Source organism: Manacus candei, unplaced genomic scaffold, assembly GCF_025592945.1.
Source record: "Manacus candei isolate 608988 ecotype Guabito, Panama unplaced genomic scaffold, ASM2559294v1 h1tg000034l, whole genome shotgun sequence".
NCBI classification, from domain to species: Eukaryota; Metazoa; Chordata; class Aves; order Passeriformes; family Pipridae; genus Manacus; species Manacus candei.
The window spans coordinates 1,708,577-1,721,759 of record NW_026138082.1 but is presented as its reverse complement, the minus strand read 5'-3'; the positions used below and the strand labels follow the sequence as shown (position 1 = coordinate 1,721,759).

General features: G+C 36.9%; 1 protein-coding gene across 1 annotated transcript in view; it reads right to left on the bottom strand.

Annotated features, from left to right (window-relative positions):
• The window catches only part of MAP3K5 (mitogen-activated protein kinase kinase kinase 5), a 105,440-nt gene that overhangs the window by 5,065 nt on the left and 87,192 nt on the right, over positions 1-13,183 (bottom strand). Inside the window, exons 20-26 of the mRNA XM_051792494.1 lie at positions 12,828-13,005; positions 12,005-12,025; positions 10,790-10,967; positions 10,521-10,689; positions 7,386-7,571; positions 4,001-4,106; positions 1,327-1,567 (exon numbers count right to left, since the gene is read on the bottom strand). Coding sequence (XP_051648454.1) covers positions 1,327-1,567; positions 4,001-4,106; positions 7,386-7,571; positions 10,521-10,689; positions 10,790-10,967; positions 12,005-12,025; positions 12,828-13,005 — 1,079 coding nt within the window. The remainder of the gene's footprint in view (positions 1-1,326; positions 1,568-4,000; positions 4,107-7,385; positions 7,572-10,520; positions 10,690-10,789; positions 10,968-12,004; positions 12,026-12,827; positions 13,006-13,183) is intronic.

Genomic DNA, 13,183 nt, shown 5'->3' with positions numbered 1-13,183 from the left:
TTATGCCAATGAAGCTTTCATTAAGATTTAAACAACTGTCCACATTATGTACCTCAAAATTTCTGCGTGAATGACTGGATGTGATTATTTGGCCAAAGGCTTTGCAGCTGAGAAATTTACAGAAGCAAAGTGCTAGCAAAAAAGTACCTCTACAAATTGATCACTTTTGAGGCTATTCCCCACCATAAACTTGTGAATTAAAGTGAGCCAATCTAAAATAGTTACGTATTTATTTAAGTATATCAGTAAGGCAATCCAAATTTTCTCAGTGGTCACAAGCAAGAAAATTAATTGAAACATAAGAACCCAAAGATACTGTTACTTTATTAAAAACAGTACAGTCTAATGAATTCCTCTAATTATGGCAATCTTCTTGGACACATTTAAAAGTAAAGTGCAATTTAACATTTTAACTTCAATTGGAACTGTAACTCCAAAGAATGTCCTATTGGCATAACCACTGTCTTATTGAAGACATGTTCTCTTTCTATCAAGACCACATTCAAAATTTACTGAGGTCAGCAGGGAATCCCATGTCATAAATCCAATGCTGCAAAAGCTAAATATCTACTTTAAACAGACTGGTATATTTTAATGAAAAGAAAACAAAATATATAGAAGGTCATTTGAATAAAAGAACAGAGACAGATTTTTCTCTGATATTTCTTAAACAAACAAAAAAACCCCCAAAGAACCACTTTTCAGGTTTAAAGTGCAATGCATGTATTTCTGAAAAAAAATCCAATATTCAAATCTCTGGCTCATTTCTTCTTTTAAACAAAACACCTATTTTACACATCTTTCTCTGATGAACACATCTTCTTTAATAAAAAGATAATGGCTGCTGGTAAGCACAGATCCTGCTTGCAGTGAATTCTGCGCACAAAACAAGTCAGAAGTATCTTCCTTGCAGAGTTCATATGTGGCTGTCAGTCAGCTTGAGTTCACTCCCCAAGAATAACTACAGAAAAGAACAGCAAGTTCTGCCTTCGTGGAAACAAAGCATAACACCATTCATCAGCCACACAGAGCATACGAAGGAGAGAAAAAGCAGAAGCTTGGCAGCAAGTCAGTTTTTTCCAGACCTTCCTTGAAAGGGCACCTGAAATCAAGATCGACCTTAACTTCCATCACTGCTGTTTTGAAATCATTAAAACTAATATAAGTGATCAGTCACAGCTAAACATTTTGTCATTTAAATGAACACCTTGCAGTGCTATGGAATTTTGGCAATCACTACTCTTCTAGCACATGTATTTTAAAAGCTAAACAAGATGTACGGTCCCAAGTAGGCTAGTGTCTCTGTCTCCTGATGTCCAGACTCACCTGTTTGTCTCTAATTTTAGCCTGCCCAGCTGGACACTCAGTGATCTGTGAGCAGCCTGGGAGTCATGGGATACCGTAGAGCTGAGTGTGCTTACACCTGAGGTAGCTACTGCATCTTCCATGACAATGCAAGGCTGCTGGATGGCTTGATTCTGGGGCTGTTCATCTCGATCTTCAACTTCTATATCATCTTGATCTGCTGTATCACTTTCAGATGCAAGACTAAAATGTGGCCTCAATTCTATTAAAATATAAGCAAAAGAAAAAACCAGTAAAGATGTTAAACATTAGTTAAACATTAAAACAAAAGCAGACCTAAGTGACTATTTGCAGATCATCCTATAGCTTGGGGTAAACCAGATCTGAAATTTCTGTAACAAGAGAACAGATGATATTTTCTAGAGTTTTAAGACCACTTAAAATGTAACAGCATCTAATTTTTGCAGATTATTATTCAGCCTATTGAATGTTAAAAAGCTCTAAAAACCAAACATCTGGATAAACATGATTCCAGATTTGGCTAGCATTTTATTTCAAATTGTGCTGAAGTATTGTGTGCAGCAGAAGTTCTTTTGCTTAATTCCATTCTCAATAATTTGAATTTTCTATGTGTCTGACCTGAAATCTTTTTCAAACAAACTGTTATTTCTTTTAAATCCAGCTATTACTGCTATTGCTATTCTGTCATATTTGGCATTATCTCATTAGAACAACACCATGTTTACCAAAAAATTTTATCCAAAGATATAGAGAGGAAATGACAAAAAGACCCCTCTCCCAAGAATTAAAAGCAGCACACTTCCCTTCTGCTTATTAGAGGGAACACTGCCTAGTTTGTAATGATGCACATCCATGAAACTGTGAACACAAAGCTGTATGTGTACTCTGGTTTGTTATGCCCTGTTTAAACCACCTACCGGAGTTTGCCAGGTATGCAAGATACGGACACAAGATCTGATACTCCTACAGAACCTATTATTGCAACAACATCTGTTTGTTAACTCTAACCATTTAATATAAATCTTTCTTCCTTCCTTCAATTGTGGCTCCTTACTGTTAAGAACTGCCTCTAGTCTCCTCACCGAAAAGTATTTTTTTTCCCAAATCACACTTGGGTTTTGCCCTTTCTGCTGAATAACTAATAAGTATGTTTCTCTTCTTTACAAAAGAAACATCTGTTCCTTGATCTATTTCATCTCTTCATTTCAATGCTACATACCTTTTTCAAGGCTGAACATACTAAGATCAACAGAGCTGTGCTTCCTCTATATTAAAGAAAGCAAATTTATTATAAAGCAGTTACCCAAATATTGATAGGCAAATATGCCAGAATTTGCTTCGAACTTCTGTTCTTATTAGTGTGATGGAGAAGTTATTTGCCATTGTTCACCACCAGGAAGTATAACTGTATAAAATCTGCTTTGCAACACTCCTTAAACATCCCATTACTTTTAGAAGCGTTAGGGCCAGAGATAAATCTTCGCATCATTCTTAGGAGGGGAAGAAAAAAGGTACCAAAAAAAAAAAAAAAAAGAAAAGAAAAAAAAAAGTAGTCAGATGAAGGCAAGGGAAAGCAAACAGAAGTAGGGTAAGGCCATTAGGGAAGATGCAGATGATCACTGCCCAAACACTATTAGGGCAGAGAGGTTTTTGTTTAAGCTTGAACTCGTACAATTAATGCTGATACTAAGCTGTATGGGAAAGAACAGTCTATTAAGGAGGATTCCAGAGAACTCTTATTATACAGGAGTAAAGTACATGGCTATTAAAGTTGTTCAGCACTCTAATCAGAAGTCAGATTGTCTTTATGACTTCAAAGTAACACACAAACCCTACTTATACCTTGATGGTTGTGTTAGGGATATGGAAAATACCAAGGAGAACAGGAACGGCTGTAACTTTTGTAGGAATTTTCAGATTCCCTTATTGATAATATAAGACTTAACCTACTGCAGAAAATGGGAACCTAAGTGTTCTGACTTCAGACTTAAAGCATTAAATCATATATTTAAAAATATCACCATTAATTCCACTGTTAAAAGTTTAAGAAGCAGCAGAGAAATTAACTCTGGAAATAGATAGAGAAATAACAGAATGGGCTACACTTTCTTCCAAACAGACTCCTTCCCTCGGTGAAGCCAGGCATTCTACTTTCACAGCATTCAAAATCTAATATTCAAAGTGCAGGCACTGCAGACTGGTTTGGTTTTTGTGGGTTTCAGAGGTTTAGGGTTGTTTGTTGATTTTTGTCCTGGTTTTTTTTTTTTAGACAGCTTCTGACCATAAGCAAGAGAAACTTCCACGAGCTCCAAAAAGCACATAATTAACCTACACTTTGTAAAATACCTTCCAAAATCTGCATGTGCTGGTAATAGGCCTGTCCTCTGGATTTCAAGGGGCAACATTGTGCATATCAAAAAATTAGATCCATGAGCACATTAACCTACTACTCCTTGTGTTGCAGAATAGTTTAGATTATGCATCATGGAAAGGTGCTTTCCAAAATAGCTTGGACACCTCACTGATTAGCTTTTGAATTGCAAAACAGACAGTGAACAGGAAAAAGGTCACTGCTGGTTTCAAAGTCTTAAGTGAAGCATCATAATCACATCTCTAAAACATGTTTTAAGAAATCAGCTGATAAATATTTCCTGAGTATTAAGAAATTACTCACCTGGGACCAGAATTGTAATAGCAGTCTGCACAGCTTTTCTGATTATGCTGTCCAGTGCAAACATCCAATGTGGCTTGATGTTATGATTTCGGAGAACTTTATTGACCTAGTAACAGAAAATTCAGTTCAGATATTACATACCCCACAAATTAAAACTATAATATATGTGAGCATTATATAAAGTGTTTAAACTTATAGATGCTGTATCCAAGCAGGTGATTAAAACTATTTCTTGATAGCAACATTTTTGTCAACTTCCTCCATTTTTTTTATGTCATACAATATTTTGTATTTTTTTATCTCGTATTAGTTCCTGTGTTAGGTGATTTTTGATGACTGTGATACTTAACCTTCATGGCTGTGGAGAGAAACTTAAGAAGAATGCCAGCAAGACAAATAACAAAAACCATGTTATGAAAGGCTTGTAACTGAAGCTAATTAATCTTGTTACTTTTTTGGCATCATTTTCACTGCTTGCTCTAAGCAATACTTGCTATTTTAAAGTACAACTGTAGGAAATATCAAAAGACTAATGTAATGCCACTCCTACTTAACTAAAAAAATAGTTAATTAACGTTTGTTTAAACAGTCAGGGGACTTTGTTTGCGTGCTGTACCATTTTCTCTTTCCTTTTACTTTTTACTTTATGCAAGCACATCATTTTCTACTCTGGGTTGCTCCTAATTGCTTACAAGCCTGCTTTCAAACTGCTTTTAGCCATATTCCCAGGGGCCTCTTATGGATGCTCCATGCCACTTGCAAGAACATCTCTACTTCAGGGGAATTGTTTTCCCCCTCCCAAATGACAGGGAAGAAGCAGGTGAGGTGACAGTGCTATAACGAAATGCCTAAACAACATTAAGTAGCAATCGCACAAAACAGACTATTAATCATATTATTTTCACTGCCCAAAGCAATCATATTCAGTATAGGTACCTGTACTGGGTTTGGCTGGGATGGAGTTAAATTTTTTTCACAGCAGCCCACATGGTTCGGTGTTTCAGACTGGTGACTAAAAGAGCCTTGATAACACACCCATGCTTCACCTATTGCTGAGCAAAGCTTACATAATGTCAAGGCTTTCTCTGTTTCTTGTGCTGCCCCACAGCGAGTAGGCTGCAGGTGGACTAAAAGCTGGAAGGGGACACGGCCAGCACATCTGACTAAAATCGACTTAAGAAATATTCCCTTCCATATAACACCATACTCAGCAATAAAACTATAGGCTGGTTTTTCCAAAGGAGACATTGCTCAGGGATAGGCTGGGCATTATCTGCTAATGGTGAATGATTGCTTTTGCATCACTTGAGAAGTTTTTTCCCCCTTCACTCTTTATTTTGACCCACAAGTTTTCTTACTTTTGGTCCTTCCAATTCTGTTCCTCATCCTGCTGGGAGGGAGGGAGGGAGTGACTGGGTAGGGGCTTTCCTCTACCTGCCAGCCCAGGTCAACCCACCACAGCTGTACCTATGTCTCCTCAATTCTATTGCCAGTGGCCACAAGATGGCACTTGGACACTGTGTTTGGAGTTGGAGAGCTATCAGCAGTGCCAGGAGCCCCTGCCTTGTGCCTGACACCTGGACAGCAGCTGCTCAAGGGCCCCAAGGGTCTGCTCACTGCCCTCCGAGGCAGCATGGCTCCCCTTTGCCAGCTCTTAGCACCTTCCTATACTGACTGCTACCAAGACATTGACATGTTTAGGTAAGTGCAGCTTATTTGGGAAATGAAGAAACGCGATGTAACTTTATCAAGAACACAGCAATCTACAGTAATGGGATTTAGCTATTTACATTTCATCACAAAACTACTTTTTCTTGGTAGGTTCCATGAAGATGTTGTGATATTAAACCTTGTTACCTAAGATTATCTTATTAAGTCCTAAGAACAAGTAAAGTACTTTCCCCCTCACTTTCAGCAGTATGTAAGTCTCTGCAGTATTTGAGGCCTTGATACTGTTTCGGATTTCAGTGTACTACTTTAGAAACTACTGTGTGTCCAAAAGAACTAAGACTGGGCACATAAAAGCAAAGTTTTTCTTTGAACTTTCTGTGGGTTTAATTACATAATAAAGAGCTGGTAATGGAAGAGACATTTTTCAGTTACAAACCAGCAACTTGTAATGATGAAGTTAACAGAAGGTGGTAAATTTTTTATTTATAAGAATACAACTCAGGCAATTACCACCAAACAACTGATGCCCAGCATCATCTCTATCAGAACACCAACCCAGGTTTTTGTACTATTCCCCCCTGCATTTTTTTTAATCTTGTATGCTTGGTTTTTTTCTTGTAAGTGTCAAAAGAATATTATTATGAGGCTAAGGAGAATGGATAGCTGAGAGCGTACTCAAAAGAATAAAAGTGAAAACTTTGATTTGTAGAAACATCTATTTTACAGATTAATTTCAAACTTTGTGGTTTTTTTTGCAAATAGCATTTAATTCTTATTAGTGTAGTCTCTGCAACAGTTTACATGCTATGCCATCCTTCCTGACAGATCTTTTACTTGTCAGTGCCCCAGGTTTAAATGCTAACAGAATCATCCACCTCAAATGCCTACTTGGATTGCCATTTCAGTTGAACTATGTGACTTCAGTCTGGGCAAGTGATACTCAGCACAGCTGCACCCTCCCCTGTTCATTATTCATCTTAATAATTAAGCCTAACTGCTTGTGATTAAATACATAGCTTAAGAAGAAAAAACGTTGCTTTTTGTAAAGTAGCTATTTAAAGGCTATCCAAGCATGTTTCATTGCTCAATGTAGGAAATAATAATTTTTGCATTAATTATTGATACAAAAGTAAGCTTTTAAAATTCCTCCTTATCCTGCTTATTATAAATTGAAATGAAGATAACTTATTTGGCAGAAATCTGCTGCTAACCAGAAATACTAGAATAAGAACTCACTACAATATTACAAGGTAGACAGACTACTAATAGGGGTATAGAGTGATTTAATGCATTAGTTTGTAGGAGGAGTCAAGTTCAAGAAATTTGCATTTATGTAGGATAAGCCTGACATTAACTGTTGGTCTTGTTTACCAGAAAACCCTCCAAAAGGAAATTTTTTTTAAAAAGGTTTTCCTGCTTTAATATTATGCTACAGTATTCACACAACTATGGTGAGCCTTCTAGATCTTTAATCAGAAGATCTGAAAAAATCTCAGTTGGGTTCAGGATCTGTGTCCTGCCAAAGGATCACAGAGCATCCAAATCAAGTCATGGCTGTTGCCTGGATTTTTGTTATTACAGGTGCAAAACCTTCAAATATTATTGTTTCAGTAACTCTGGGTAGAAGTTAATCAAGTTCTGTTTGCTTCTGGCTTTTTTGGGGGGGCAGGAGCAGTTTTGATGTACGAATTTCTTAGTAAAAATGACAACTTACGGCATCTTGAAAACCAAACAGCACAAGCTGCACTTGACTGATACCATGGCTGTCAAAGTCTAACTCCAGCTTCAGTTTTGAAAGAGTGGTTGCAATGATTTTGCGATCAGTGGACCGTACAAACTCTCTGAGGCTTGAAACGAGTGTTGTGATATGTTCCCATTTTAGCTTGGGTTCTTCGGCTCCCTGGTAGAAAAGAGAGAAAAAGAAATAGTTTTGATAGCCATCTTTTGAAACATACATCCAAAGGGACTTAAGCCAATAACACCAGTTGGCAACAAAAATTTTCAGAAACTCTGCTGCTATGGTTAAGGGAAAGGTGCAGCTGCAGGTCAGGTAATGGTACCAGTGTAACTGCAGCAGTACAAAGCTCTATCGCTCAGCTCCCTGGTAATGCAAGTAATCTGATGAAAAAGTAGCTGACTTTGGTTTAAATCAGTTGCTGAAGAGTATGTGCACACTGTAGTCTGTATGGCTTTTTGTACAGGAGGGAAAAGATATGAATAAATATACTGTGCACTGAATACTACAAATTACTCTTAATTGCAAACAAACACGTACTTTGCAGTGCTTCCAATTTCTGTGTGCCCCTCAGAGACAACATGCAAAATCCTCCAGCAGCTTTTAAAAGAAGAGATTAGTCAAAGCAATGCAGGAGGCTCTGGAAGGGACTAGTTCTTTCTTACATAACTTCCTAATTTCTCTTAATACAGAACTTCTCTTATAGCAGGTCTACAAAGGCCTTACCTTTCTAGTATAAATATTCATATGCCTATTTTTAAAAGCTTTTGTGTTTTTGCAAGAGCTATCAAAGTAGCAAAAAGCTCAAAAGCATTAATCAGAATAACCAGTATAGGTAACTAGGAAGCAGAGGACTGTATTTGCTCTCATAAGTAAAATTATGCCAACTGAATGCAAATTTCAATTCCAAATCGTAAAATGAAGCCAGAGGTGTTGTTCAACATAAAGTATTAGATGCCTATTCTAAAGAAAGTTAAGTACATATTCATATAGACTAAAGATATCTAACACTGATTTCCATAACAGAAGGACATACGGTGTTTGGTTCTGTTGCATTTGCTAGCTTTATGCTGTGAATGTTACAGCTGGCCAGACACCAAGAACTCTTGTTTGCCAAAAACACTGAGCTTTTAACTACAGTAAGTTAATTCTGATCTGGATGAAACTAACGTATATTGATTACTTGAGAGAGAAACTAATATTAAAAAAAAAGTTTTAAAAAGTGCAAAAGTTCTAGAGCAGTCAAAGCACTGACTAAAGCATCCATCTGAGATAAAAGATCCTATCCTCTGATCTTGATCCACATTGGAGAATTCACTTGATTTGCTGTACTGAAGTGGATCCCTCACTGTCCTGCAGTAGCATATCTCCTTTTTGTGTAAATAATTAAAAAGACACTAGGGCAGATAGGTAAATGCACATTGTAGCCCTGGACTAGAGATCCAAGTCCATCAGGGCACTATGGGGACAGGACAGCCAGTATGACTCCCTAATTAGAAACACTCACCTATTTTGTGAGGGCCATTCTCCTCCCCTAGCCCCCATACCCAATGACTTTGTTGAAACCTTTCTTGTGAAAAATTTTTGTGAAGAGAAAAATGCTATCAAATCCTAAATGAGACCTAACAAGCAAGTAACTTCTTGCATTTAAGCAGGACATATCAAGAAGCCAACTCAAATTCCCCTTAACTGCAGTTACTACAACTTTCTGGTGGTTTGAGTAAGTTTCCTACTCTCTGAACAGGGTCCCTCTCCCAAGGGAGAAAACAGTTTTTGGGAGTCTGAGTTCTACATCCTCTTGAAGGGCAACCAGTGCCATGAATATGTACTTTGAACTCATAGGCTGTACAACTCTGCATCTCTCTGTGTCTCTCTGCTTCTCTCTCGGGCTGTTCCAGCCCCCGCTGAGAAAGGCATTAAGCAACAAGCAAACTCTCTCAGTTTTGAGATTGAGTTTCAGCCTCTCACGATCACCGATTATTATTTTCATACACATATTAACAACTGTGTCTGTTATAGCAACACTCTAGCAAAGCACAGATCACAGCCAACTCTCTCATTGACTCCTACTTAAACACTTTCTAAGGGTACTAGGACAACTGTGGAGTTTATACACACAGCCCCCCAAGAGTTAGAAACAATTTTTATTGGCATGGCAGCAATTTTCAAGTATATTAACTGTAGCATAAGAATCATATTGGTTTGCATCAGTTTCTAAACAGTACTATCTTTAGAACATGAATCGTCATGTTTTATAAGAATAAGTTTTAGACCAGCAATACTTTGCCTTGAGAATGAAGTGAGTCAATTAACTACTAAGACGCACACACAAACAAGAACAAAAAAATCTCATCATCCTATTGCGGTGTTGCAACATTTAGCAGTGTGGTCATGACCTGTTATTTATTCAGTGTCATCCTGAACTGATACATCATGATAATGAATCATCCCCACAAAGGAGTGCCAAAAGGCCATTCTGCAATTATTTTGTTGTTTGCTGTAACCCCCAGTGTTACTACACCTTTCCTCCATATGTGCTCCCAAAGATCATTGAGGAATAGCTGTGATTTATTTTCTCCCTAGCCCCCTCTTTCCCCTTTTATGGTTGTTGGCTAGAAGGCAATGGTGTACCAGTCAGCCCCATTTTTTCTACACAATAACCTAAGGCCAGACAGGCATAAACCTCCCTCTGTCGAACCAGTCAGCCAGAAGGTAGAACTTTTAAAGGGAGCCAAGATAATCCCCTCCTGGAGATGATCTACCTATGAGTTGACTTGACAGCCTCAGCTAGTCCAATTTGGAGATCACTGGCAAAATAGAGTACCGTGAAAGCATGTTTTTCTGTTATCTAGCCAGTACAAATACCCAAGCATACATATTGTAATTACAAACAACACAAAAGGCATATGTAATGAAGCATAAACAATTTCAAAGTCTATTTTTAATAGCCCAAATAAAACAATAATTGTGAAAGCTTACACAGTGTATGCTTTCTAGTTTAATCAAACTTTATTTTTTAATTGCTTTACTATGTCTAATTTCAAGAGTTGCAGGTAACTACAGAGAAGTCTTCAAATTCCATAGAATTCGTGCTGCCTTCTGAAATTACCTTACCTGAGTCAAAGCTTCCATCAAGTTCCTCACCACGTGCTCTTGGTCCTCAGTTAATATCCTGTGAAGGGTGGCTCTCCTTTCACTATCCTTCTTCAGCATGAAAAACCCAGAATCTTTTTCTTCAGGTGAAGGAGGTGCACTGTGATCCTCAAAGTGTTCATCTGGGATGCTGAATGAAAGACACTCAGTGAAAAGAAACTTTATTAAAATCATCCCAATGCACACATTCCTAATCTACTGTGTAACATAAATGCCAGATAGCTCTTTACCTCAGAAAAAGGGACCGGATTCCCTTCCCATCTTTTTCTCCACAGGATTTGGCTCTTGTTTTGAAAGAGAATGGATCAATTTTTAACTCTGTATCAGGTGAGACAGAACCATATTCACTGCTGCTACTTGTATCTTCCACCAGGACAGGGACAGGTAAGGATATGCTCCGAAGATACTCTATTCATATAAGGATATTAAGAAATTAGAATTTAATAATGTCATCATAGTGCTAAAGTGAAAAGATTACTCTTTCAGAGGAAACAGAAAGACTCCAGTCTTCCCACACACCAATAAAAAAATATTAAAACAAAATTGACAAAAAAAACCTCCTAAAGCTTATTCTTCTGGAATAGAGTTACCTTTCAGTTATGTTTTTATTCAAAAGCTTCTTGAGAGATGGAAATGCTGGGCTGTTTGCAAGTTCACTTACAGAACTTCAACAGCGAAGTGAACGTGCATCTCATATCATAACTTCCAGCAGCAGCAAAATGTTTCTCTAGGGTAAGTAATTCAAGCACATTCCAAGATCTTAATTTTATGAGTGTATATAAATATGTATATATTTATATATAATATATATACTATAGCAGGTATCTTTTTAATCAGATTATTTTGTACAAGTTTAATTAGTTTTTCATTAATAATAAACACACAGTTAAGTCAGAACTTTGAGTTTTAAATTCAAAGCACACATTACTGCTGCAGGAAACTACTCATACCTATTTCAAACGTGCACATCTCAAAATGTACTTTGATACCAACTCAGCATGAAGGTAACTATGTGTGTGTTCAGTTCCCTCCCGCACTCTCCCCAGTTCATTTCCTGAAAGGGATCAGTATCCTGTACCCAGGCAGTACTGCTTTCTCAGTTTTAGAATTTAGTCTAACAAAAATCTATGTTTTCTTTCTCCACAAACCTTGGCTCTGTTGCTACTATAAAACAGCCACCGGTCCCCATAAACAACAACACAGCTCTTCAAGCCTGTATCACCCACCTGCCTAGACAATTAAGCCATAGTCTGGTAGGATTAAAAATAGTAATTTAAATATGCACAATGGATTAGACATTCTTAACAGAGAGAGAGAGGTCACTTATTTTCATAATTGTGCCTGCTTCTCTTTCCAACATTTTAGTGTGACAAATCCTACCAGAATAATGATAACCACAGTATCTACACAGGTATGTTTTGATAGAGAAGTATGTTAAAACTCACCATTTGTGTTAGCTGAAAGAACTGTGGTAGAAAAGCAAAGAAAAAAAGGAAAGTTAAATATGCCAAAATTGACCGAGAAAATAAGCACAGTCTAAAGGGTATGTTGCCATTTTTATGGACTATCTCAACTCTCCTGTCTGCAGTCTCCAAAAGTGTGATTTATTGAAATTTAAAGTTAATTTTAATTTGAGAGGGTGGAAACCATGTTAAAAGTGATCATCTAATGCCGTCTCCTTTCTCTGATATTTTTATTTGTCATGCTAAAAATATACAGAAGATATTTTCATAAGTATATATGCACACACAATAGAATATGTTATTCATGCTCTCAAAACTGTTTTGTTACTTTGTATAGTTTAGATCACTACAGGAAATTAATATGTGAAACAAAAATAATGCATTGCACACACATTTGCAATGGGACAAAGATTATTTTACTCATGTAGAAAACTCCCCTGAGGTTCAATAGCATATTCAAACTTACAGAAAATATGATCTATGTAAACATTCTTTTGACAAAATCATATGCAAATTAAAAAAAGAAACACAAAACCCAATGATCATAAAAGCTGCACAAAACCATAACCAGACTTTTATAAACCCTCTTAGAAATATTTATATAAATCACTTCTGTGACAACATGATAACAGAATTCTGCTAGAATTCTGCAGTGTTTCTGCAGCAAGCTGCTGGTAAAGAAGGTTACAACTGAACATTCATCTGGGATGGAGATCTGATGTGTTCATTTTAAAGACTACATGATTAGTTTTAGGAAACAATACCATTGGCAAGAGAAAAATTTCAGATTTTTAGCAATGCTTACCTGAGAGCTTTGATGGGGACTTTCTTTTCTTGCTTGAAACCTTCAAGAATTCATCTATAAGTAGCTCATGAGCAAAAGCTCGTTTATCAGGATCTGGTTCAAAGCAACGCAATATGAAAGCCTTGGCTTCTGCAGACATGGATTCAGGAATTTCTGGGTGTATTTTAAACATTCCCACCTGAGATAAATAAAGGGAGAAACAATAGCCTACACTCTTCTTTTCCCAACCACTACACAACATCAAAAAACTGTTTAGACAGTAAAAATGGTATATCATTCTCAAGTTTTGATATTAACTTTCTATAACTAGTTTATTAATTCAAAGAAAAAATCCTATTACAAACTGTATAAACAAT